The sequence below is a fragment of the Dipteris shenzhenensis genome, chromosome 23 (genome assembly GCF_047967505.1).
Source record: "Dipteris shenzhenensis isolate YYH24624 ecotype China chromosome 23, Dip_SZ_1.0, whole genome shotgun sequence".
Lineage (NCBI taxonomy): Eukaryota > Viridiplantae > Streptophyta > Polypodiopsida > Gleicheniales > Dipteridaceae > Dipteris > Dipteris shenzhenensis.
Genome location: NC_141618.1, coordinates 34,694,506 through 34,722,180, shown reverse-complemented (window position 1 = coordinate 34,722,180; position 27,675 = coordinate 34,694,506). Strand labels below are relative to the sequence as shown.

The following is a 27,675-nucleotide window of genomic DNA, read 5'->3' as shown; positions in this document are numbered from 1 at the left end:
GAACAAGAAGCATCATGGTCCTGGAGATGGACCTCAGTATCCACAGATTAGTATAGTCCACAGATTTATGAGAGGGGATGATGACGGGATGGCTGGCATGACTTTCTTACGTTGTCATGTGAAGATAATATTTTCTAGTAAATCTTCAGCTTTGTTGGCAATGTCCTCAGGTTCCCAATTGAAATACTTGGTTAACAACTACAAGGAAAGTTTTGAGTCTAAATGTAGGAGAAAATTTGTACGCAGTTTATATGACTGAAATTTCCATAGATCCACTTATTGAACAAATTCTACAGGGAATGTTTGGAACAACAAGGTAATAGTGCCAGAAATTCGTGCAACCTCAAATAAGAAAATTTGGTGCACATCACAAGGGAAACATTGCTGTAACATGGGTATAATCCGAGAAAAAGATCTCATATGGAATGATTCTGATGCTATTAAGTGTAACATAATATGAAACCCTTGAATCTGTATAGCCTAGGACAGATGGAAAATTACAAATCAACTGGAATTCTTTGTCCGTCATATGCTAACTGTACATCAATTCCTTCCCTGCATGCATGAAAGCCGTTTAAAGACCAAAACTCAATGTATTCTTCCGAAGAGACAAAATAATGACAAAATACATTAAATACAGGAGCAATAAGGGTAGGACTCCTTGAAGAAAGTACCTTTGCGACCATGCTTGCAGGTATTCATTGTCTACATCATGGTCGATTTCATGTGTCATTCCAACAAACAGTGCACGCTTGGGCTGTAGTTTTTTAACTGCTTCTAAACTCTGCAATTTTGTCATGGCATATATGATCAGATAGTTTCTCCATATTTAAACATAAACAGTTTGACCAAAAGAAAAGACAACTCAGATCTGCAAGATATGTTGTACTGTTCTCCTCACGAAGCAGATATGCCACAAAACTTAGAAATCTTTCTAATACAGGGATACTTCTAGTTGCATGTAAAATAAGGCAAGCTAAAGATATCATGTCACTCTCGCCAAAACATGCTGCATCTGTTGTCTCATGTCAGGGAGACGAAGAGTTGGGGGCAGGGATGACACCAAAACAGACAAGTTTACAATACTTGCATCCAAAGTGTTGGAGAACCTTGCTACTGTTATATACTCTATCTCTAATTTACGAAGCTCTATTCCATACGTGGATACAACTCACGGGCGATGGCATACGATTGTTCCACCCAGCCAAATTCTCGTGGATAGTAGATCAATAGATACATGCGTTATTTCATTCATGTTTATCCATGAGACCCTCATTTCCCTAGATAGTTCTCCTTGCCAAATGTCAACATTTTAGCCTCTCCACTTGGTGCACCTTTTTTTTACCCCTCTCTTGGGGCACATTAAAAACCACTTGCCCCTTGGCATTATTGCACATTTAGGTGCACCTAGGCCTTAGCACTCAGAACTATCTAGTCAATGCCATTCCGCCCTCACCTAGGACCTTGGCAGTTACTTCTCTTGACCATTTCAATTACGCACATTAACTATTACAAAAGTTGGTCATCTAAGAGAAAATGCCCACCAATCTATCCGAGGTCATGCTATCCCGGCTAGAGCATAACATTCCTTCCCTCTTCAAGCATCAGCGTCCTCGATGATGAAATCTGGGAACGCTCTCCGTAACTGGTATACGGATTCCCAAGTAGCTTCCGATAGAGGCTGACCATGCCATGCAACCAACACCGTGGGTATCTTCCTATTTCGTATCTGCATTGTTCCTCGGTCCAGGATTCTTGTTGGTTGACGCCTTGCAATATCCTCTATCTCCTGAAACAAAACCACACCTTCGATTAGTGAGTCACCTGTATGCAAAAATTTCTTTAAGCGCGAAACATGAAAAACCGGGTGCACCTTACACCCCTGTGGCAATTCCAATTTATAGGCTACACTGCCTATTCTCTTTAGAATTAACCACGGCCCACAGTATCGAGGTGATAACTTAGCACACTCTCCTGAAGTCAACGACTTCGAGTGCGAAGGAACTCTGAGAAAAACTTTTTCTCCTTCTTTAAATACTCTTATAGACCGATTTTCATCCGCATATACCTTGGCTCTATCCATAGCCTGGCGGATATTAGCTCTCGCAAGTGCTAGCATCTCCCGCATCTGAACTACAAAGTTCGCGGCACTAGGCACTTTCTGAGGTACTCCAACTATAGTTGGATTGGCTGGTCTATAGCCATAGTTCAGTTCAAACGAACTGAACCCGGTAGAGGAATGTTTCCTATCATTGTAGGCAAACTCCAACAATGGCAACCACTTGTCCCATGTATGTTGCCTCAATGACACATATGCCCTCAGCATATCCTCTAAAGTCTGGTTGACTCTCTCCGTCTGACCATCCGTCTCAGGATGATCCCCACTACTCATTCCCAACTCAATCCTTAGTGTCTCAAATACCGCTGTCCAAAAATGACCAGTAAATCTAACATCTCTGTCTGACACTATGGATCTAGGCAATCCATGCAGACGAAATATATGTCTAATGAACAAATCCGCCACTTGCGGGGCACTAACAGACTCTCTAGTCGGAATGAAGTGAGCCATCTTGGTTAGACGATCAACCACCACAAGGATAGAATTATACCCTCCTTGTGTTGCAGGTAGCCCTACAATAAAGTCCATGGAAATGCTCTCCCACTTACTTAGTGGTATTTCCAAGGGCTGTAAAAGTCCGAGTGGCTTCACCCGCTCGGCCTTGCTTACCTGACACGAGAAACACCGTGTCACATATTCATGAATATGCTTTTTCATCTTTGGCCAAAAGAAATCTCGCTTCACGAGATCATATGTCTTCTCGACACTTGGATGTCCCGCACACGGGCTATCATGGCACTGTCGAATGACTCTCTGCCTGAGATCATTCTGACCAGGTACTACAACCTTGCCATTTCTAACTAGCATACCATCCCTTATGGTATATCTTGCATAAGTTTGGCCTTTTCTGGATGCCAGGTCATCCTTTTCACTTTCCCCAGGTTTTAACACATGAGCCTTAGGCCATAAGCTCTATACAAACTCGTCCACTTTTTGAGTTTCTCTTATCTCGGTCATTAGAGCACTCTCTAATACCGTGAAACTCAGGTTGTGCATAATGCGAGACAACGCATCAGCCACCTTATTATCTTTTCCTCTTCGGTACCGAATCGTTAGATTAAACTCCTGCATGAGCTCTGCCCACCTAGCTTGGCGGCCCCTCAAGTCAGGCTGTTTACAAAAATGTTTCAGAGTATCATGATCCACATCCACATAAAACTCTGAACCATACAAATAATGCCTCCATGTTTTCAGAGCATGGATAACAGCATACAACTCCAATTCATGAGTTGGCCAATTCCTTTGAGAGGGAGAAAGCTTCTTGCTTTCAAAGGCTACTGGCCTTCCCTCTTGAAGGAGAACTGCTCCTACCGCAATGCCACTTGCATCGGTTTCTAGGAACAACGGTTTCTGGGGATCAACTATTTTTAACACCGGTCCTGTGACCACAGCTTGTTTTATGGTGTTAAAACTTTCTTGTTGATTCTGTCCCCAAATAAAAGGTACTTTATCCGAGGTCAGATCAGTCAATGGCGATACTATTCTGGAATATCCCTTGATATGCCTTCTATAAAACTGGACAAATCCCAAGAATGATCGCAACGCGGTCAGACTCTGAGGGATTGGCCAAGTTAGTATCGCAGCCACTTTCTTCGGATCCATTTCTACCCCCTGTGGAGTAATTATGAACCCTAAGTACTCAAGCCTAACCATACACAGTATAGTTTTCTTTTTATTCACATAAAGACTGGCTTTCCTCAAAGTACTGAACACTATCCTTAAGTATTCACGATGCTCAGTAACACTTTTACTGAATATCAGGATGTCGTCAATAAAATGTACTACGAACTTTCCGATGTACGGACGTAGTAAATCGTTCATAAGCATGACGAAGGTCGCTTGAGCATTGGTAAGTCCGAAGGGCATTACCAAAAACTCATAATGACCAAACCTGCTCCTGAAAGCGGTTTTATGTACATCCTCGGTTCTAATCCGGATCTGATGGTAGCCACACTTAAGATCTATCTTACTGAAAATCACGGCTCCATGTAATGCATCTAGCAAATCATCAATCCAAGCCATCGGATACCTGTGCTTAACAGTGATATTATTCAATGCTCTGTAATCTATACAGAGGCGAAACGTATCATCCTTTTTCTTCTTTAATGTCACTGGCGAAGCAAAAGGTGAGAAACTTGGTTGAATCTGCCCCAACTTGAGGTATTCTTCCAGTTGTCTACGCACCTCCGCCTCTTCAGCAAAACTCATTCTATAGGGAGGTCTATTTACAGGTTCTGCCCCCGGGATCAGTTCAATCTTATGTTGAACTTTCCGCTCTGGAGGTAACCCATAAGGTAGTTCATCCCTAAAACATTCAGAGAACTCCTCTGTTATAAGATTAGCCAGCTTGGCCATCTCACCACTTTGCGTAACATCAGTGCTAGCCGAAAAATCATCCACCGGCTCTACCGATGCTGTGCAAAGGAATAAAAACTCTACTTGAGCCTTTCTGATTTCCATCACGGAAACCAACGGCGGTCCCTGAGGTATATCTTTTTCACCTCGCAAGACATAAAGCACATCATTCATCTTGAATTGATATACGTGCTTTTTCCAATCAATGGCTGGATTCTTCCTAGAATGCCACGCCATCCCCAGGGCTATATCTGCATGAGCAAGCTTGGTCATTTCAAAATCAAGCTTCTCAGCATAGTCCTGAATCCGAAGCTCCAACTAGGTAACCCTTTGGTCCCATACGTCAGTTGAACTTCCATCTGCCATCCTGACTGTATACGCATAGTCAGATGGACTTGTTTTTAATTTCAGCCTCTTCACGAGCTTGGAGTTAATCACATTGTGAGTTGACGCCGAGTCAAACAATACAATGACATCATGACTGGCCACTTGCTCTTTCATTTTAATTAACTCCGTATCATTGAAGGCTGTATACCCCGTTGCTGCGGGCTTAGATAGGATGTTATCAGGTGCACTCGTCACTAACTTAGCAACAGATACACATAACAAACAAGGTACTAACCTCTGAGAAGGTCCCGCCAGTTGCATCTGCATATGTTCCGCATTGGGACTCTCCTGCATTTCTACGTCGCATTCAGATATTATCATATTAGCCGTGCGACAGTCTTTATTCAGTGGACAATCCTTCCACTGATGTCGCTGAAGGCAACCGAAGCACAATCCTTCTTTTCTAGCTTTCTCTTTTTGTTCAGGGGTCAACGAGGACTTTGACCAAGCCCGGGCTGCCATTGGAGTTATTTTCCTTTTCACCCCAATGGTGGTACTTGTTTTTACTGGTCCCTCAACCAGCTTCACCTGCTTGGTTTGGCCACTTGGCTGCGAGACACTTGTCTTTGAAACCCATTTCCTCGGAAATCCCCCTTTTTTCGGGTACTCATACAGAGTCCCTACCTGCACAAATCCACCAGATCTGCCTCTGGCATCCTCATAGTTCAGGGCCACTGCGATAGATTCATCTAATGTAGTCACATATTTAGCCCGAACTTCCATTTTGATCTTGTCATTCAGTCCATAGATATAGTCTTTTAACTGAACTGACATAGGGAGAGGGTCTGTTATTTTCATGACACATTCCCTGAATTTGTCAGTGTACTCTGCCACTGACAGACTCCTCTGACGAAGATTTCTATAAGCATCCCAAGCTCGGGATTCTTCATCAGGTGGGAGAAAGTGTTTCTTGAATTCAGCTTTAAACCCTTCCCAGGTGGTTGGAGCAACTTGATCCTTCTGTTGCTTTATCCACCATCTGTCCGCTGCCTCAATAAACAGGTGTGTGGCCTCGCGGATTTTCTTTAGATCGGATCTAATTTCACAAATGGCGAAGGCTTCTTCCCACTTGTGTAACCAAACCTCGATCACATCAGAGCTGCGCTCGGTCATCCGAGCAGCGTACTTCTCCGGTCTATAATTAGCGATATTAGGCACTTTGACCCTTGCGCGCTCTAAGGAATGTATACTGGGCTCTGGCTCTACTGGAGCTTTGCCCTTATCAATTCTAGACGGTCTAGCCGACAAGGCTTGCACCATCTCCCTGATCTCATTTTGACCAGCATACACTTGAAGCTGCTGGTTCATAATCTGCTGTAAAGCATCCTCTAATATCGAAATCCTACCAATCAATGTAGGTGCTGCATGATGTGACATCTGTTGTGTAGACTGCACTCTAGACTCACTAGGATTCACCCTTGAATTCTGTCCTTCTACCTCCATAGTTCCACAATGGAAGATGGGGGGGGGGGGGGGGGGGGGGGGGGGTTCCAGTCTTTTCTAAAACCCAAATAACCAATATATACACCCTTCACTCTGTTCTGCTTTCCTTGGGTTTTTTTTTTTTTTCTTTTCTACGGTACAGAAATAACTGCATGGAAAAAAAAATTGCATGGAAAGAAAGGGCTCCCTGGTTGTTTCGCAACGATCCCGGCTGCTCTTCTCAGACATACAGTTCCCCTTCGAAGTCCCTTCCAATAGGCTGTGCAGAGGCCTTAGAATGCCTCGCAGGCGGTGCTTCTGCAGATCAGATATGTGGCTATTAATTGACGTAACGCCTTCACGTTACGTAGACTATCATCCCGCTCCAAAATCGTATATTGCCAGCTGCGCTACGTCCCCTGCGCTCATCCTCGTCCACCTCCTAAATCTGCACGCTGTTGTTCGTCAACATCGCATAAGGTAAAATATGCTCTGATTAAAGAAGGTGCCGCAACCCATTGATTACGATCCAACGCGTTCACCGACGAATATCCATGTCACGTCGATCTCTTCTCCCAGGCCATCGCGCAGCACCTCACGGGCTTCCATCAACCTGCTTGTATTGACCCGCGTCACCTCTCACTGCTTCATCGATCTTGAAATCGATTCTTCTCTGCCCACAACTACAGCCACGCTTCTTTCTCACGCACAGCCTTTGTAGGCCACTGTGGCCATTTTCCCATTCAGCACGTCAGCTTTCCCATGATCTCTTCCTTGCCTTGAGCTCTGATACCAACTGTTATATACTCTATCTCTAATTTACGAAGCTCTATTCCATACGTGGATACAACTCACGGGCGATGGCATACGATTGTTCCACCCAGCCAAATTCTCGTGGATAGTAGATCAACAGATACATGCGTTATTTCATTCATGTTTATCCATGAGACCCTCATTTCCCTAGATAGTTCTCCTTGCCAAATGTCAACATTTTAGCCTCTCCACTTGGTGCACCTTTTTTTTACCCCTCTCTTGGGGCACATTAAAAACCACTTGCCCCTTGTTATTATTGCACATTTAGGTGCACCTAGGCCTTCGCACTCACAACTATCTAGTCAATGCCATTCCGCCCTCACCTAGGACCTTGGCAGTTACTTCTCTTGACCATTTCAATTACGCACATTAACTATTACAAAAGTTGGTCATCTAAGAGAAAATGCCCACCGATCTATCCGAGGTCATGCTATCCCGGCTAGAGCATAACAGCTACTGTCAGGGAGTGATCACATCATTAAGGAGACTCAATGTACCTGTCCCAAGGAGACAGCGGAGCTGGGGACCGGAGCGAGAGACATGATAGAATCGCCAGCAGGTTGAGGTACAGACTCACCAGTGGGTTGAGGCACGTATCAGGCAGGCTTGGGACCTTCCCTCCATGCTCACCAGATCGGAGGCACAGCTGACAGGGATGACAATGGCACTTGTCCAAAGCAGGGCCATAGCTAGGAGACCACATATAGCAACCATCTCCAGCACTCTAATACAGGTTTCATGCCACCGCAGCCCTCATACACTGCCGCACTCCCCCCCTGGGCTTGACCCCTCCGCCAACCTCCTGAGGAGCATCACAGTGATGTCACACCACAGTTTTCCTTCTTTTCCATGGGCTCAGATATTTTTATGTACTCCTGTGTTATAATTGTCTTGGGTGTGACCCCACATAGAGGTTCCATTGTATCAGGTTATTTCAGTCTCATAGACCCTTCGGTCTTTCGGTCTCTCAGACCCTGCCTAGCCCTCTCCCCCGCCTAGCTCTCTCAGCCCGCCTATCCCTCAGCCCTCTCCCCCACCTGAGAGAGCCCGCTAATCCCAAGACCTGCTGCTAGATCGTGCCGCCACAATGCCAAAAGATGTGCCAGATTTCACTGCTCGCTTGTGCCATCCTAAGCTTCAGTTGCACCATCCTAAGCTTCAGTTGCGCCATCCCAGGGTTGAGTTGTGCCTAAGCCCCTTCTCCAACAAAGGCCAGAAGCGGTGGGCTGGAGCTATATAGCAGATAGCTGCAACAGAGACTTGCCCCAAACAAGGTGTGCTGCTGCGAAAGGGAACTCTGGTTTTTACAGAAAGGGAACTCTGGATTTTTGGCAGATTTCATGGAAGGCAGCTTTGGGATTTCTCCTGTTGCCTCCAACGGGCATCCTGTCAGAGTGCCCCCCCCTCCCCCGGTGTTGTTCCCCCCTTCATGTGAATGTGCCCTTAAACCGTGACCTTTCCCTCTCATAACCGGAAACAAGAAGCTTCCCATTACACCACTTGGGAAAAGATTTTGGGAACGTGGTTCGAAGGGCAGGTTGGGGTACTTGAGGACCATGTGTTGTGGACCTAGTGCTTGGTTCGATGCGTGGGAGGCACGGAAACTGAAGTGTGAAGGGCTGTGTGCTTTATATGTCCCTCATGCCTCACATAGGTTCAGTTCACAAAAGGAATTTCAGCCCTTCTCTCCTCCATAAATTCCAACAAGACAATATTTTTTGTCAAGCAAGCCCAGACTATTATGAGATCCGAGGAGGCTATCACTGCCTCTTTCAGGAGTAGTAGGGATTTGGCCCACTCTCTCGACTGATTCACTTCCATGATCAGGTCTGCATTGGGCTCTATGTGATCGAGATGTGATGACATAGAGCGACGCTACTACGATAGATCAGACAACAACAAGCACCACAAGATGCAGAGGTAGACCGATCACAGCGACATGTCACAAACTTCTATGCATTCGAGACGGCTCCGAGCCACTGAGGGAGGGAGGAGGAAAAGTTAGGAGACATGTGGGCAGCATGGATCAGCCGAGAGAGAGAACATGGTATTGCCAAGCAAGAGACGCAGAGTCCACGCACAACACAAAGAGCGACCAAGGCATGCATGATCGAGGTCCGACCCATCTCCGCTCTCCTTGGAGAAGACTGCCTGAGACAAGAGGCGTCACTCTTGATATAGATCTTCAGATACAAAGCTTAAGGAGACCACATCCTCCACCACAGTGGGAGACAGCCCAACAGACGCAGATCCGAGATATCTTTGCAGCCCGCCGCAAAGCCACCACGGTGCCAGGTTTCAGCTATTGAGTCCAAGCTTTCTCAGTTTTCCAGCTCCAATTTTTGTTTTGAGATTTTGAGCCATATAGTTAAGTTTAGCATAGCACTCAGCAAGGGCCCTAGGACGCCCTTTGCTTCAGCCCTTTGTGCCTTATCTGAGTTTCTTTCCATTTGTTGTACTTTGTCCCATAGGCCCATGAGGCCTCCCGTGGACGTTAATACATCTCTCTCTCTCTCTCTCTCTCTCTCTCTCTCTCATGCACACACACACGACACGCACAAAGATCAAATATTTGACATATTTGCCTCTTCTCCCTTTTTACACAATGTTTTTTAGCTCACTTACATATTGTAAGTTAATGATTGCTGATTATTGATTTACCCTTGGAGCTTATTACATTTACACCAGGCCTTGCATGTGTCTCAACCTCAAAGGGTGAAAAAGAAGAAACTGCTTCATGACATCGATTCATGTTTACAAAGGTCCAATGGAATAGTTGTATACCTCAGGTAAACAGAAGTGGGTATTATGAGGTCCAACCTGCATAGAAGGACAATATATTAGAGCCAATACATGGATAACATTAAGAAAACTAGAAAAACATATCAGAACACCTGCCTAAAAGTAGGACTCTGTAAAGATAACCTCGAATGATGTGACACATTCTAAGATATTTCTTTCTATCGTTATTGCACATGAGCATCAACTCACCTACGCAATCCACCCCGGCAGCCACACAAGCCTTATTGTTGCACCCAATGCTGAAACAAGACTTGGTCCCTTTGGGTATTTCCAAGGGAGCAAGCCCCCTCAACTAGGAAAACAGCATCACGATTCATTCCTCCTGCACCCTGCTTGCATGGGACCAGGAGTTATATCCCCCAACAAGGGCTTTCGTGGACTCCTTGCCTATGGCAATTTTACTTACAATGGCTCAAGCATTGGAGGAAAAAAAGGCCGGTCCCTTAACAGCCACTTGCCCTACCCCTTCTTCCTTACACGGGCACACAGCCCCATAAAACCACCCAAATGTGACAACTGAGGCTGCCACTGTACTTTGATTCACTTGTCAAATATATCCTTTGATATCAGCAAAACAATGCCAATTTGAGTCATCTAATTACCATTCACATCATCGAACCAATTAGTGCAATATCTGGAACTTGCCACCCCACCATAGGGTCACATAGGAAAGATCCACGGCTCCGTAAACCTCCAGCTCCCATGTTACATAAGCCCCTTCCATGAAGGAAGCATTGAACTACTTTGCTAGCCATTACCATGCCACTAGCAAGGATCCATTGTCCAAGTACTAATCAACGTACCCATGCACTAAGTCCCCTATGCCAAATATATATATAGCCTCAAGCTAGGACTATATATTCGCACATTGACTCCTTTCCATTGTAGACTTCACACTAGATGTACCCTTCCATTGTTGGCCAAGAATTATCCATCCTAAACCACTCACACTACCTCTAGGGTTTTCCTACCCCATGGGTGAGTCATTGGATCAGCTACAACAAACTAGCAAGGATTCTTTTCATTATATTAAATTTTAGAAAGTAAGCAAATAAAACTTGGAGAGAATGGGTGTAACCTTGTATAGTGTATCAAGAATTAGCAAGTCAACTTGCCTACCTCGATGTTTTGAGATAGCTGCATGACACACATAACCTAAAACTGTGAGATATTATCAACCAATTGAAGTCACACATATTGACAGCTCATGAAATAGTCACAAATGAAAATTCAATCCATAAGCCACGCGCAAAGACAAGTAATCTCGTAATGCAATCACATCCAACTAGGGACATCTAAAATCTTTTTTTAAAGAAAAAATGAGCAGAATTTTCTCAAAATCATCGTACCATCCTCTGTGGTTTGAGGGATCCGTGATACATCTGAGATATAAGCCACTTTGCTCTTCCTCCCAAAAAGAAATCCAAGGCAAACATAATCCTCACCATGCATCACCTACACAATAACATAGTGATGAATTCGATTGTAAGAACTAGGGACAAAAGGTCCATTTATAGCTTTAGAACAATTATCATCTACTTGATAAGATCACTTAAAATCAACTCAGCTCACATTAGGAAAACAATATGGAAAATATTAAATGTGTTGGCTTGCTCATTCTAAGAATATCATAACCTTGGAAAATATGTATGTAGCATGCCTTGGCAATTGGAGATATCAAGTTATCTTGATATCCCGGCCTCTTAGAGTAGTTGTGGACAAAGGGACTTATATTGTGTCATAGATAAATGGTCCATTCAAATCATCCTATTATTGTAACCCAGCTATGTTCAGAGGGTTGGGTCAAGGAACTTTTGGATCAAAAAAGGCTTGATAGTACGAAATGTACACTACCTTAAAAGTGGTTTTGTGATCTTTTTATTTGGCAAGCCTAAGATAGCGACATGGGCAATGAACTAGGGTCTATGGACCATGCACACACACCCCATGGATCTAGAGAGATAGACCACTACCTTTGCAGTCAATAAGCACACGCCAACTAAGGCCCTAGTTTGGGTCACGTTGCCCAACTTCCCACTCGCATTTACAAACTTCGCAGATGTATTGGACGAGTTGTGGAAGTAAAGCAAGAAGATTTCATTATGTTAACCCTAAAAGAAAGCAGCATTAACATTAAAGACGAAGGCCGAAGATCACGATCGAAGACCAAGAACGAAGACAGAGCCGACAAACGCATCATCTAGCCGAAGGTGAACAAGACCAAGGAACAATTCAGCTTCAACTCCAAAGACGAAAGACGAAGGCGAAAGACAACGAATGAAGGCAGAGAAGGGAAGGACAAACCAACCCAAGTGCATAACACACATCAGTAAGTCGTTGCGAATAGCATTAGGAAACCGCCAACTGAATACTCCATATCTCTCTCGCTCATACCACTCCGCCACCTTAGCAATGCAACACTTGTCCACAAATTCGAAACACGGGTGAATGAAGCGACCAAGTTAACATTTGGCGATCCTGCTGGGGAAGGGTTGGTTGGTGCCTTGCTTCAGTAGGAAGAGTGTCTGAAAGGGTATGGAGAGGATATACAAGGAGATTGTAAGAGTAGGCTAGTTATAAAGGACGGCGAAGGTAGGTATGGATAGGTAGGAGTCAAGGAAAGGTTACGACCGACAATTGGTGGAAAAGGAGTAAGAGACGGCTCCAAAAGCAAAGCCAAACTAACAACTCCTCAAAGAAAGACGAAGACAGCCAAGGAAGCGTAGCACAGAAGAAGCAGTTCAAGGTCATGACAAGGCCACAGAGGGTGCAAGTCGTTCCTAGAGTAATGATTAGGGCACAGAGGGCACGACCAAAAGAAGCAAAAAACCATAGAAGCCGCCACACGGATACCAAGTCATAGTAGTTACCGACCTGAATGATCACAAAAAACGACTTACTACCCTACGAAAGGCAATTGACAAAAGAAATGAAGACCCGTGGAGGAATGGTACCCAGCAAACCCCATGTGGTAGAGTAGAAAGGAGGGAAGTTGAAGGAGCAAGCAGGTCACCGCAAGCTGCATTCGAAGCAGCAGAAGCAAAGAACCGAAAGATATGACAGCAAGTTCTAAAGGAAGATCCCTTCCATGTATGTATTGTAATCGTAGTCACATCCCAAAACAACTTCCAAGGTACAAACATAGGAAAGTGTTGAAGCTTTGATGGATGTAAAAGAGCAAATACAAAGAGGAGGAACAACCACAAGAAGTGTTTTGAGGTTCCACAAGCATCAGAGCCACTAGAATGAGCACCTCCAAAAAGGAGACTTCTCATATAGTGCATGCTTATCTTGGAGATGTTTGGTATATCAATTGATGATCCTAAATCTCACAGAGGCTTTCCGAAGATCACGAAGGTTACAGAATTAGGAGGTTGTGGACCTAGGCAACAGTCCCTAGTCTAGACATTGAGGTGGGTGTTGGAGAACGAATGCTCCACCCTTTGGAAATCCATTTAGGTTAGATGCTCACTTGTAAGGCCTTAAAATGAGCACAAACATGAGCGGTAGCATAGGAAGTGGATGAATTCATCAGCTCAACATAAATGATCATGTCCTTAACCTGCAAGATCTCAATAAAAGTAGCCTACAGAGGACCATAGCAGCTCCTCACCATTCCTATCATTAGAGTCTTGATGGTCCCCAGGCACGCACCCCTATTTGTTTAGGGATGGTTTCCTCTCTTGGATGATAACCCCCCGATATCTATACACTACCCACTTCCCCTGTGCTCTAGCTTCCCTGTCCTTTCTGTTAATAGTCTACAATCCATTTGCATCCTTGGGACATAACAGTGAGAGATGAATGACCCAACAGAGGGTACACACAGCGGAAGACTTATAGTAATACCCAAGAGCTCACACAAGTGTAGTGTGGGTGTGGAATCACAAACTTCTTTACTTATGTGCATTCAATAGATGTGCAGACTCATCAATAGACAATGAACCGGCCAGATAGAGAAACCACCAAAATATATATTTCCGTCCAAAACTATGGAACAATACAAGAGAGATAGATCCAGAGTCCCACCAATGGTGTGGTCCTCTGATCTTACCACAAGGTCCTTCTCCTATCTGCTGGCTATCTCTAAACTCGAGCCCGCGTGCTCCACCTCGAGCTTATGTGGACTCTCCGTCCTTTGACCTCAGCTCCTTGCTGCCCTAAAAGACAGCCAAAGTCTCAGCCACACTTGAGCTAAGTCTGCAGCAACACTGGTAGTCCTTCAGCTTCTGGATGTAGGCCCCAAGGGTTGTGCTCTGCTGCTCCTTTCTGCTCTGCTGGATGTGAAATGAGGCCTGTGGCCTCTGTTTTTATAGGCCCCCAAGGGCCCCTTGAAGTAACCGACCTAAATGGGCCGACTGGCTGGTCTGTTTGGGCCGACCAGTCTGCCCCAAAACCAGCCCAATAAGGGCTCCAAAACTAGGGCCCTTTGGCCCACACTTCTAGGGCTTTTGGCCCTCCAATCTAGGCAAGGGCCCAGCCTATATAAGGCATGCCACTGCCCACTGTCAGCCCCATTTACTGCTCCACCAGGCCTGCTGGTTCTGCCCTCTGCCAGGTTCTCTCCACCACATGTGCAGCTCCGTACACTGCTGATGTCATCGCACCCTGCCAGGTCAGATCTAGGGCTTGTTGTCCCCGCCATCTGCACTGTAATTCGCGCCATCTGTTGCAGCCTTCTTCTCTTGTGAGGTGCTGCCCATGTGGCAGCCCCCTCTCTCTCTCTTCTTTGGGCATCTTCTGCCCTAGGTCTCCCTCCCCCACGCTCTCCTCATTTGGGGGCTTACAAATGGGGAGGTGACCTTTCCAACAAGAGAATTTTGTGTGGAATGGATTCCTCTCTTGGATGATAAGCCCCCGATATCTATACACTACCCGCTTCCCCTGTGCTCTAGCTTCCCTGTCCTTTCTGTTAATAGTCTACAATCCATTTGCATCCTTGGGACATAACAGTGAGAGAATTTTCTGTGGAATGGTTTCCTCTCTTTGATGATAGGCCCCCGATATCTATATACTACCCACTTCCCCTGTGCTCTAGCTTCCCTGTCCTTTCTGTTAATAGTCTACCAACCATTTGCATCCTTGGACATAACAGTGACAAAATTGTATGTACCATCTTTCCCCACTCACCATGCAGCTACAAGATCATTGCTCGCCTATAGGCAATTATTAGATAGATACTAAGATAACTTCTCAAGTTTCAATCTATAATATTGTAAGAAATGTTTATGTTCTTGTTGCACTTTGTAGTCTATATGACCTTGTATGTCTAAATTCCAACCACTTGAATATAGCTTGGATGAAATCCTGTTTCTCATATATCTCTCGCTCTTCCTATTCATCAGACAATGCCACTGTATTGATAAGAAAGAATTTCAATAATGATTTGTATGTGACAAAAGAATAGCAGGAAAAAAGATCAACTTACCGGCAAGGGAGTTATGCATAAACCAGCTGCCTGAAAAGAGGTATCACACTGATTATCAATAATTCTCCAATCAAATTGAGCCACTCTTCTTAGTTCCTGGCCCTCCTTCAGAGTTTTCTGCACCAAGTATGGGAATTTGGCTGCAACACTAAATAATTAAGAGTAGCTTCAACATACCATCAAAGGTCAAGGAGATTATTTACCGAGAAGACTCACATAAAGAGCAAACAAATGAATAAGCATAACAACTAACCAACAACTAAATGGCGCCACCTAGGAGATCTTAATAAAGCAGAATAAGACTTGACAAATGGTGTTAAATATGAAAGAAGCCAACCAGTACACCTAACACTTTGCATTATTGCCCAAAATTATTTTAAAAAAAGTGTTTGTCGGTGCAAATGAAATGGGATTGATGGAACCTTTCCATGCTGTCCTGCGTAAGAAAGACAGGCGTTGGCTCAATGAGGTTGTCAGGATTATATGGTTGTACTCCTCTAACATCATCAAGGCCCAATATAGCATCAGCATGCTCATGTGTCAGTATGATCTGCATGGCATCCCAAGTCAAATGATTTACAGAAAAAATGTAATAAGCTAAAAGAGAGAAAACCTCATCTAAGAATTTAGAACCATACATTACTTCTAATGTTCGCTACCACTAAAAGAAATTTAAACGGCATGTTCATTCCAAGGATTTTTCAATCCTTGCAGAGCAACATTTCTGAAAAGTTACAAAGGGAAATCTAGATAAAAGAAAAAAAGGGGTTAATCATCATAATGCACTCTTATGCGGATGTTAACAGGGTTGACCGTTGGAGGAACAAGGCACAGTGAAACATGTGAAAAGAAAAACATTTCACCCGATGACATGCCAATCAAATTGGCTTGCTGCAAAGAAAGCATAAAATAACTTTGTTTGGCATTGTTAGGAAACCAAACTCAGTTAAAAAGACAACTCGAGTGCATACCAACATTCCATGACCTCAACATCCAGTATAAGAACCTTCCAAATATGTGAATATGATGATAAAAGGATGTCCCTTCCTGTATGATATGAAAGGCTATGACTTACATAATCAAGGTTTCACACTCTTGATATGTGGTTTAAAAAACAAGAAAATTTGCTGATAACTTCATCACAAGAAAGGTTTGGAACAGGAAACTAGTGAACGGCTTTTCCGTGAATTGGCATGTCCAATGCCCGTGACTATCTAAACAGATTGCCCATTGCCGATTAGGGCCTTGATATGGAACCCTTACATGGCAGCCTCTACCTTCCGCTTTTCACTCCTACAGTGCCACTCCCCTTGGCACAATTCATCTGGGAGTCTTAATATGTGGGCCGCAGACCCTAGTTCTCCAATACCCCTCGCAACGAGCCAATGTGAGCCGCAACCCACTTCTCAAAGAATGTGCTCATTTACTCACTCAAAAGAGTGCTTAGGAAAACGTTGAAGGCATGGTGTGGTACATGACTTCTCAAATCTGATACAATTGTTCACACTCCATCTGAACCATACTGGGTAACTGGTCCATGATGTCACTTCCCAAGTGGCAGCCACCATCTATAGATAATCTTCGTATTTCCATGCTGACGCTTGTGTGGAGAGACCCAATGGCTGCTCCACAGAGATCCCCTCCACCAAGGTTCATTTACTTATCTAGCTTTTTAATTCGATAGTCTGTTTCAATGTGTTAACCCCACAACAGACTATCATCCTACTCGTTTTCACCCTCTAAGATGAAATATAAGGTCATTTAGTTGTTGTTTCGAGCGCTCTTGAATATGTTTCGGGCATATCTTCCTCATCCAAATCTGTTCTCGATCTATCTAATCCAGTTTGCTCCTCCTACAATGCCTTATACTTTCTACATCACTTTTGTCTACTTTTTTAGGACAAAAATGTCCTATTTTGTAATGATTTCAGTTCAACTTGCTACATACATGCCAGAGCTTACACCTAGACAACACAAAAGATAGATCTTGCTTCGGTTTGGCTTCCAAGAAAACCCCAAGACGATTTCTATAGACTATTTATAGATTTCAAGTTCCAAGACACCTTTTAGGCTGATGATTTACAGTAGGAATCCTTCTAGAGCAGAAACAACTTGACTTGGATACTTATTCCTAAATTGTGATTTGCTTCTAGGACTATTATGGGTTGGGTCTTGCTGCATTTTGGGTTTTTGGAGCTACTCTTATTGTTCTATCATCACTCTTGGCATTTATTTTCTTTTTAAAGCCTCCTCTCTATGTGATGGATGTTAATCTTTTTGTGGTTTAAATTCAATTTCAATTTCATGCCTATTTAATTTTTCAAAGTGTGCTGGAATATAACGCTTCCGCGTAAACACAACTCTGACACGTATCAGAGCTTCCTTCCTTTCCACTTTGTTATTTGGTTAGCTCTTGAAACAGAGCCTTAGGTCTAGCCTAGGATTTGTCCGTGTACATGATTGTATGAAGTGTGTGAGTGAATCTTTCATAACCTCATCATGGTGGATACGAAGATCTGCAGTGCCAAGACATGAGAAGCCAGCCCTTGCTCCAAAGCAGGCAGCTCCCACAAAGAAGCAATTTGTCAAATATGCACACAAGATGTTACTTGTTGAAGAGTTATGGGAAGAAACCCGCCAACAACAAGAAACCCAAAAACATATTTCAGCTCTTTGATCTTTTAAGGCTGAAATACAGCAGGATTTGAAAAAGAAGTTTTTTGCGTACAGCTTGCAAAAGGATTGGGAGCAGTCTACATATTGTTAAGTGGAACTAATTTGTCCGCTTACTACAATGTCTCCTTTATCATATTGGTATTAAAATCCCATTCTTATGGTCTTTAAATCCCAAGTATCCTCATGGATTCTATGACTTTACAAGTCACAAACTAATATGTTTTGGTAAGCACTTTTCATATGGTTTCTAGTTATCCACAGCACCTTCTACTATCAACACTAAATCAAGCAATGCCTTAACTTAATCTTAAGGACTTGGTTATTGATATCCAATCATCAACAAAAGAAAGGTAAATACCTTTCCCAATTAAAATGCCCTTTATACGCACACTAAAATATCCTCCTTGTTCCATCGATTTGCCTCTGATGATCAGCGGGATAAAATTTAAAGCTTGGTATCAACAAAATTTTCCACTGAAGTTGATTGTTGAGTCAGATTCAAAACATGTTTGAGCAACATTTTACACAAGCGTTGATGGGATGACTTTATGATCTTGTAGTTCGATGGAAAGTGGTCCAACCACATAATCCATGCAGATATTTTCCCATCTAACTTGGGAACCCCTAATGCATGCAGCAGTCCAGTCCCCTTTAGGCTTTGGCTTTATTGACTTTGCATTATAAATCTTAATCAAGGTGGTGAAGTGTGGACAAGATTTTAGTATTCTTGAATTGAGAGGCTGTGAAGTAACTTTGAATTAACCTCGGAACTGAGCATATTAGCCTTTTAGCAACTTGTCTTGAAATCCTCCTCAAGGCTGAGTGAAAATGTGTGGCCTTGCAAAGTCAAATGGCTCCTCAAAGAGCCAACTATGAAGGACCTGTTTCTATTCAGGATGAAGTGATACATGCAGAGGTTGCTATGATGCAGGAGAAATTGGTGGCAACCGGATTGATTCTGATTGCAACCAAAAATCTGGACTGAGACAGAGCGAATCTCTTATCAACTCAAAGCTATTTCCATACTGACATTACAACCTTACTTGAACAGAACAGTATCCAAGGAGACTTTTATAGAGACTTTCAACAAGTTAAATGCTGCAACAAGCTTACAGCATCTAGATGCGGAATCTGGTATCGTATAAACCAGCGTATAACTTGCTCCTTGAAGTTCTTTCCAACATCAATCTGGATGTACTTTCTTTGACCATCTTCATGTGCAAAATTGACCAAAAGGGATGTGTTGCACCTATGGAAACACGAGCAAACATAAGCTTCCTTTTGCTTGATATGTCATTTGAGTCCTCATTATGCAGTAAAATAGCACTTAATCTCTCAGGTATTCTTTTGACACAAGCCTAAACCTAAGGATCAACTTCAGGATCACTGAAGACCAAGCATAGCATAGCTCGCATGCTAACCATACTTACATCACATCACACATAAATGTTGTGCACATCACGAGCATAGAAGCCATCTTAATTTTTCATGCATTCATACAAATCTGCACCTCATTTTCTATACAAGGGGAAGACTTGGCCACGATGAAGGCCACTATTCTCTCCCTCTCTCTCTCACACACCCCCCCCCCAATGTGATGAACTTCTTATCATGTACCAATTTCTACATGTATTTCAGCACCCACATCCCTGCCCTCCAATGGTTCTCCCGGGGCTTATTGGAAAACCTGCTTAGTACTCCCTAACAGCAATTAAAACGAATGCAACAACTTGTCCCCAAAAATCTATGATGCACAGCACAATATCACCTCTTTCTAAACAAAGAGAGGAACCCCCAAAAAAAAGCTTAAATCCATAAGAAATCCCTTCACAAGAGAATATGAAAGAGTAATTTTGAAAAACCCAATCCCTAAATTATACTTCTCTCTACGATGGCTTTCCATTGCAACAGTTGACATGACCCCAGCACTCCTGAAACCTCTGACCTACAAGCAAACACAAGAACACACCAAACATCAGGAATCTAAGTAGGCTGCTAACCACCCAACCATGACATCTACGAGATATGATCCCGAATCAAGAGATGTTCCCTCCGAGCCACGAGCTGAGCTATTGGCACGAACTCCTAACCAGATCTTGACCAGCCTGGTGTCCCCTGTCCGGATGCGTCAATTTTACGAGCAAAAACCTATGAGCAGGTTTATCCGAGCGTGTTTTTCAAGAGATTTTTAAAAATGTTTTTCTTTAGGAAACATGGTTTTTACACTTTTATTTTCACTAGAACTAGATCCCTTTATCATAAAAATATACAGACTAGTCACTCATTCATTTTTACACAACATAATTTTCTTATTTAGAGACATCCCTTTGTACCCCTGTTATTACCTTAAAAAAGTGTTGATTCCTTTAAGAAACATTCCTCATAATCACTCTCAATGTAATAATACTATGCATATATAATTACTTATTAACACATTTATATCATATGGCAATATCTTTTTAGTGTTTTTATAGCATATTTATGGATATGTTTCTAAAGAAGTTTAAATTACTATAAATAAGTATTAACTTGGGCTTATATATCACTCTCATAAAATACATGTAATATTTAATACTATATATGGAAGATTTTCCAAAATATAACTTCATAGATGTGCTCAAATGGGGTGTTCCGATCAATTTGAGTGGTTGAATGACTATATTTGGACATTGGATATGAAAGTTATGTCACTTTTAAAAGTGCTGTCCAAGGTAGTTTCACCAGCGAAACTACCTTGGGAGACTTGCTTCAAAGGGGTTTCGCTGGCGAAACTACCTGGATGGCTTGCTTCAATGAGTTTTCTTTGAAGAAACTCTTTCATGAAGATAGGTTGAGAGAGGGTTTTCAATGTCACCCCCTATTAAGTAAAAGTTGTAAGAAGGATCATAAGGGAATTTTCATAGAGAAGTCTACTCTACATGTGGGTTTCTTCAAAAGCCATCCCATTATGCTCTCACCATTCCTACAGATTTACCTAAAGATTTTTGTATAAAATAGGCATTGGTATAATACTTTGCATATTTCTAAGTGAAACTATGTTTTCTTTTGATCGATTTTTGCCATATTTATGCATAGTTGGAAGCTTTTTTTTTCCTTCGCTCGGACGCTCGGAAGATTTCGCTCAGAAAATGCTCGTCCCCTGTCCCATACCACCAGGTGGCGCCTAGAGGCCTTGGATCTACTGCTGGGCCTTGAGCTACGCTAAGATGCAGGCGCGCGTCCGCAACTCAATCCAAGATCAGACCTAGCACTAGGAAACTAGACTTCCTCCAATCGGCACTCTTTGAAGACTGAACCTCTGGGCCCCATTTATAGGCTCAGCCCCAATGCGCCAAAAATAGCGAAGACCTAAATTTGGTTCGTACCCTTGCCACTCAACCTAAGAATCAAGCCTACCTAGCCCTAAGCCTCCCCAAGCTACCTGAGCTAGTCTCGTGTACCTCAGTACACGTCAGATACCAATCGGTGCACATGACATACTTCCCCTCCTCTAAGAACTCACTCCTAAGTTCGTAAGAAAACCTGGGAATGTCCTCTAGAGGTTAGGTAATGTCTCCTATGTTGCGTCCTCCTCAACATGATTCTTCCACTTGATCTTGTATTTTGTGATAGTTCTATTCCTGATCTGTCTTTCACGAAATTCAAGAATACTCTCAGGTTCGTGTGGAATAAAAGTCAAATCAGTAACTTCTATTATTTCTTGAGGAGAAACGAGCTGATCATCAACACCCAGTAACTCTTTCAGTCGACTGACATGAAAATTTGGATGGACCTTAATATCAGGAGGCAATTCTAGTTTATATGCAACTGGTCCAATTCTTTTAATAATCTTGAACGGATCACAATATCTGGGGGATAATTTCGAAACCAAACCAATACTTAGGCTCTTGGATACTTGGGAATACATAAATATACCATCGTCCCTTCAGAGTACTCTCTGGGTGAGCGATGTCTATTAGCACAAAATCTATCCCCATCTTGGGCAGGTCTAATAGACTCCTTGGCAGACTCCAACATTTCTTGCATGCCTTGCAAGAATGTCCTTGCAGCATCATTGTTTATTCCCTTGAACCCAACCATAACTGGGGACTTTGGTTGAAATCCGTACATAAGCATAAAAGGACTGTAACCTGTGCTTAAATGCTTTGCACTGTTGTAAGCAAATTCTATCATAGGGAGATAATCTTCCCATGAAGACTATCTCTTAGAAACATTTGCACAAAGCATATCTTCAACCAATTGGTTAACCTTTTCTGTGCTACCATCAGATTGTGCATTAACTGAGGAACTCATACTTAGAGTAGTTTCCAACTTCTCAAAAACAATTGTCCAAAAGTTACTTGAAAACTTAGAGTCCTGGTCACTAACTATGTCTGAAGGCAAACCATATAGCTTAAACAGTTGGTCCACAAACTCGTGAGCCAATTGAACAGCTGATATGGTCGATCGAGTAGGTAAAATCCTAGCCATTTTTGTCAAACGGTCAACTATGACCCAAATGGAGTCATGACTCTTGCATATTCTAGGCAAACCCGTAATAAAGTCCATGGAAATACTTTCCCATTTATTACCTGGGATTTGCAATGGCTGTAATAAACACACGCTTCTAAGGCATTCTGCCTTAGTAACCTGACAAACCCGACAACCTACCACATAGCTTTCAATTAATGCACACATCTTAGGCCAATAAAAGGTATGTTTCACAAGAGACAGAGTCCGATGTATGCCTGAATGTCCAACACTAGTAGTAGCATCATGACATAATCTTGGATCAAAGATCCGAAACATCAAGTACACATATCATTCCATTTCGAAACAACAAGCCGTTCCTAATCATCAGCTGACCTCCCGCCGCCTGTATCATAGGTGGCACAATTCCTAAGCCCTGGTCAACCATGGAGCTCCCACCCTGGAGCTTCTGCCAATAAGAACTGAAATGACTATCAGTTGCGCAAAGCCCTCTCAAGGATTGAAATAGGTCTGAGGATATTTTCGTAAATGACATAGCATTTACAAACTTGACTCGACTTAAGACATCCTTCAAGGAACCCTTTCAATAACGTATTTCAAAATAAAAATCTTGCATTAACTCTGCCCATCTAGCCTTTCTTCCCCTCAATTCTGACCCGTCACACACATACTTATTGACTGATGATCTGTCAATACAAGAAACTTTGAACCATACAAGTAGTGTCTCCAAACCTTTAGCACATAACGATATTGAGTGCCATCTAGCTTTTCACTTTCAAAAGCTACAAGTCTGCCCTCTTGGGATAAAGCTGCCCCAATCGCAAAGTCACTCGCATCGGCCTCTAAAACATAAGGCCGGGTGGGATCGGGTAGTGCAAGAACAGAGGCTTCCTTGATCAAAGATTCATGCATCAATGGCCAATATGACACTTGAGAATTGGAGGTGCCGCATTTCACTCCACAAACTGAGGCTTTGGTCCTCTCTTTCTGGCAAATGATAGGTGTTGAAAGGGTTTCGAATCTTCAATGTGACGAAAAGGCAATTGAGCTAGTAGTTATGTTAGTATGTGGCAGCCATGCATTGGATCACGAGGTGGTGGCCATGCATTGTGTAATACTAGCATTGTTAGAAATTTGTGATGAAGGGTGGTGTCCCCTCAGAATATACTAGTTAGTAGAGTGTGTATGTGGGACCCCTAGAAGGGTCGCACCTACTGAGAAATCAGAATCATCCTCATAGCTTCAGCCTTTTGGTTTTTTGATAGACTATCGACTCCACAAGGAACTATAGAATTGTAGCTCAATCTAAAGTATTTGGCTTTTTTGAGTAGCATTGCGATGTCTAAGGAGAGCCATGAGGAACATGAGGAGTGGTCAATAAGGATTTTTGTGTGCATGCAGCAGCAGGAACCTGGAAGCCCTGATCTGAAGCTTCAGTCAATGAAGATTTTTCAGGTAATTCACATTCAGTGCTCAGTAAATTCAATGAAGAAAATTCACACCTAGCTTGGGTGGTACTTTTGGAATGCTGTCTATGGATAAGTGACTCAGCAAATCTCAGGAGAAAAGTAAGTGGGGTATCAAAATGAATGCGCTACAAACAGTGATCATCAGAGGAAGAGACCTGTTTCTGTCTTGCAGCAAAAGAGATCTGAGACTCATTGGAAGCCCCTTTTGCTCAAATCGCTACAACTAGCAGCAATCAGAGCTCCAGTGGAAGATGATGGTGCACAGACAGTCCTATTACGTTGTGCAAACCATGCAGAATGCAGGAGAAAACCCTTACAGACAATATCTGTGTGCTCCATTAAAGGAGAAGCACAGAAGGTGTCAGAAATTATGGGTCAATGCCCCACCTGTCAGGCACCCCAAATGAGAGGTGCAATTGAGCTTCACCATGGTATTCATCTTGGATTTACATGCATGTGCAACATATAATGCAGAGGAAGGTTCGGCCAGCTTAGGTCAGCTCTGCTGGTCAGAGTAGATGATGAGCAGGGTTGGCCCTAGACCTGGGTCGGCCAGATCTGCTAAGTTTGTGTTCTAGAAGGCTGGTCGGCCAGCATAAAGGGTTGGGACTGCCCCTCCCAAGTGCATGTAAGGAGCCATATGGGCTCACTCATTGGCACACGGCAATGCAGTTATAGAGAGTGCTCAGTCTTGCAGCCTTGTGTGGCTAAAGGTAGTGCAAGTGCAGCCTTTTGTATTTGACCAGTCCTCACATTGAGTAGCATACATTTCGCTTTGCCTATCTTGCAGTTTTTATTTCTGATATGAGTATTGCCTATCGTCTACATTTGTTTTCACATGTTAAGTGAGCCCAGACATAAGCACGGCATACTGCCCCATTGTCTGACAGAAGGAACAAATATGCCCCATGACAGAAGGAACACTTATCCCCTTCATACAGATCACAGTGCCAGCAGGTCATCACACAGCTCATATCACTGAAGGATTTACAGATGATGAAGAAACTGCACATGGAAACACTATCAAAGCGAAAGAGAAAGACTGGCTTATCAAGCTGGGTATAAGCGTGAGGCTCTATTCTGAACAGAGTCTGTTGGTCGTATGTTTTCAAAGCCCTGTTGTAGTACCGTAACATAGATGATGTGATGATTTTGAGTTGGAATTGTTTCACTGCATGTACATACAAGTATTCAAAGAAGCGAGCGAGCTACATACATTATATCGTCACAACACAGCCCAACTTGTGAGGCAACATCTCTACGAACAGGAGTAATTACCTACCAAGAGCCTTTCTAACTCCGCCCTACCTGTAGAGGGAAAATTGTGTGCGAACGGTGGGCTTCTGGAAATCCTCCTCTTAGTCGCATAGGTTGTTGCAGTTGTAGTGGATGATAAAGTTTTAAACAGGCTTGTTTACACTCGACCTCCAAGTTGCAGGAGATGTTTTCTGGAGCTTCCGATTTTTCCTCATACAAACACCCATATGTACGAATGGGGGGACCTAACTACGTCTTGGGTAAAACCGATATACAGAGGAGAAAATAAATTCTGAGTCAGTCGGGTTAAGGAGTTAACTTCACGATTCATATGGCTGGTCACAAGGTATTGAATTTGATAAGATTAGTTTCTTTAATTGAGGTGGAGGAGGATATGATGCAATTGATGAGCAAGTAAAGGAAATAGAACCTGGTTATATGATGCAATGCAAGTAAAGGCGGAAAATAAAACCTGTAATTTCGATTCGTTTCAGGAGGCGTGGCGACTGCACTATGGCAAACCGAACAAGGTGGATCGTCGGGATGAAGTAAACATCTTGGACTGGGTACCCCTGAGGAGCAGCCAGAACCCAATATAATCAACTCTGAGTCGCCATGAAAATCAGAAAGAGCCCCGTTACTTGTCATCGTTTTACAACAATGGTTGCGACAGCCTCGATCCTAGGCGATCTTGACAAGCATCAGTCGCCGCTAAGCCGGAATGCTGTCTAGCGGATGAAATTTCTCAGCATGCGGATCAAACAGGATCTGCGGACATCTACTGCTGCATGGATTCTCGCCACAAAAAAAGCAAGGAGCAAGAAAATCTGCAGCGACGAGGCAGAAATCTCGTCAAATGCAATGTGGGTTCTTGACAATGCTACAAATGCAAGCAGGGAGGAGGGTGAAAAACCTGTAGATCCACAGGAAAGGCGAGTAAAGAGGGTGTCGGAGATGTTCGGACAGAGGGAAAGTCGGTGTCGGAGCTTCACGTACAGTGAAGATGCAGAATTGCCGGAAACTTTGGATGTTCGGACAGAGGAAAAGTCGGTGTCGGAGCTTCACGTACCGTGAAGATGCAGAGTTGCCGGAAACTTTGGAAGTTTGAATTCCAGAATTATATGTGTGAGTTGTAGTCTTGGCAAATTCTTTAGAACAGAACTCACATAAGTGCAGTGTTCACAAAAATTACAAGCCAATAGAAATACACTCCTACACCCAAACTCAAACTATTGTCACGATGAATGGATGACTACTTTGCTCCATCACCTCCTCCCATGGAAGCTCCTCCCCACAGCCTTTGAAAAGTTTTAGTGCTCTAATGCAACCGCTTGCAAACGCAAAGCAATGTGGAAACTCTTTTTGCGCGCCCATACATGTGTGTGTGGGTGTGTGAGTGTAAAAAAAGAGAGGAGCACATTCATTCAATAATCCATATACATATTTATTTAGCTTTCATGGAGCGATGGAGTATATCGATACAAGAGATGAATTGATGAGAGAGAGAGAGAGAGAGAGAGAATATACTCAATAAGAGCAAAACTAAAATAGAAAGTAGTTAATGAAGGCATGGAGTGTCCAAAATCTGTAAGGCAGAGTCACACAAAGCTGAAAAATGATACTTATCCCCTCCTTAACAAAAGAATGCAAATTCCATTTGCCTTATTGGAGTGGATGTGAGAGTGGGAGGGGGTGAAACTCACAGAGAGGAAAGAGAGACGATCTCATTGGCTTGGGAGGAGGGGTAGCAATCATGAGAGCAACTTACTTGCAGGACAATGGGTGCCCTTTCTTATAGGTCAAGGGAGAGAAGGAGGCAATAATGAAGGGAATCCCTCACTATCGCATAATGCAAGGGAATAGGAATACCATGCACAGGGGAGGCCCTCCCCGCCTCTAATGGTGCCTTTTTATTAGAATATACTTTGATGGCTTCCTTTTGAGGTGATAGCCTTCATGAGCCCTATACTTTGATTGGTTCATTTAGGTCATAGCCTTCTTGAAGGGCTTGTGAGTGTTGTGAGTTCCAATCCAAAAAAGTTTCGACCTTTCAAAGGACTCCCTCTCCCTACATGAGAGCAATTTATGTGAATTTCAAAACCAAAATAAATGACCTTCACCCATAAGCTACAAAATTTGACCTATGCTTTGACAAAATCACCCAATGCCAAAGCGTAGGTTAATTGGCCATTGTCGACCAATACGTATAGATTTTTAAGAGGAGCGAGTAGCATGTATGATGCACATTGGCTTGAACTTCTACTCTTGCACATCACAACCTACTATGCGTCTATGGGAATTGTATCTCTAGAGGGGCACCATAAAAGAGCAAGGGACCTCACCATTGCTCACCATAACTGACCTTTAGTGCATTTTTTAACTATAGATTTGGCAAAACTTGGCTCACACTTTCATTGGCCTTAATTTTGAGGGCTAAATCTTTCTTTATTAGACAAACTTTGTATTTTAACCATCTA

At 43.1% G+C, this 27,675-nt stretch overlaps 1 protein-coding gene across 1 annotated transcript; it reads right to left on the bottom strand.

Moving 5' to 3' along the window:
• LOC147887303 (Metallo-hydrolase/oxidoreductase superfamily protein) lies at nt 1-26,943 on the bottom strand. The gene is made up of 11 exons (XM_087394687.1): nt 26,902-26,943; nt 26,112-26,292; nt 25,671-26,025; nt 19,116-19,251; nt 15,749-15,876; nt 15,327-15,474; nt 11,248-11,353; nt 10,977-11,035; nt 9,881-9,916; nt 675-784; nt 1-555 (listed from the first exon to the last, which is right to left on the bottom strand). Exons 3-11 carry the CDS (start codon nt 25,844-25,846, stop codon nt 498-500), a joined length of 957 nt encoding a protein of 318 aa, XP_087250813.1. The 5' UTR covers nt 25,847-26,025; nt 26,112-26,292; nt 26,902-26,943; the 3' UTR covers nt 1-497.
• Nucleotides 26,944-27,675: the final 732 nt, after the last annotated feature.

What these genes read in the sequence shown, in the direction of transcription:
- LOC147887303 (XM_087394687.1), bottom strand. Translation starts at nt 25,846, where the DNA reads ATGACAAGTAACGGGGCTCTTTCTGATTTTCATGGCGACTCAGAGTTG. An exon ending in AGATTCCGCATCTAGATGCT is followed by an intron (nt 15,877 to 19,115) that starts GTAAGCTTGTTG and finishes GATGCCATGCAG; the next exon opens with ATCATACTGACACATGAGCA. An exon ending in CCCTCAAACCACAGAGGATG is followed by an intron (nt 11,036 to 11,247) that starts GTACGATGATTT and finishes TGTGTCATGCAG; the next exon opens with CTATCTCAAAACATCGAGGT.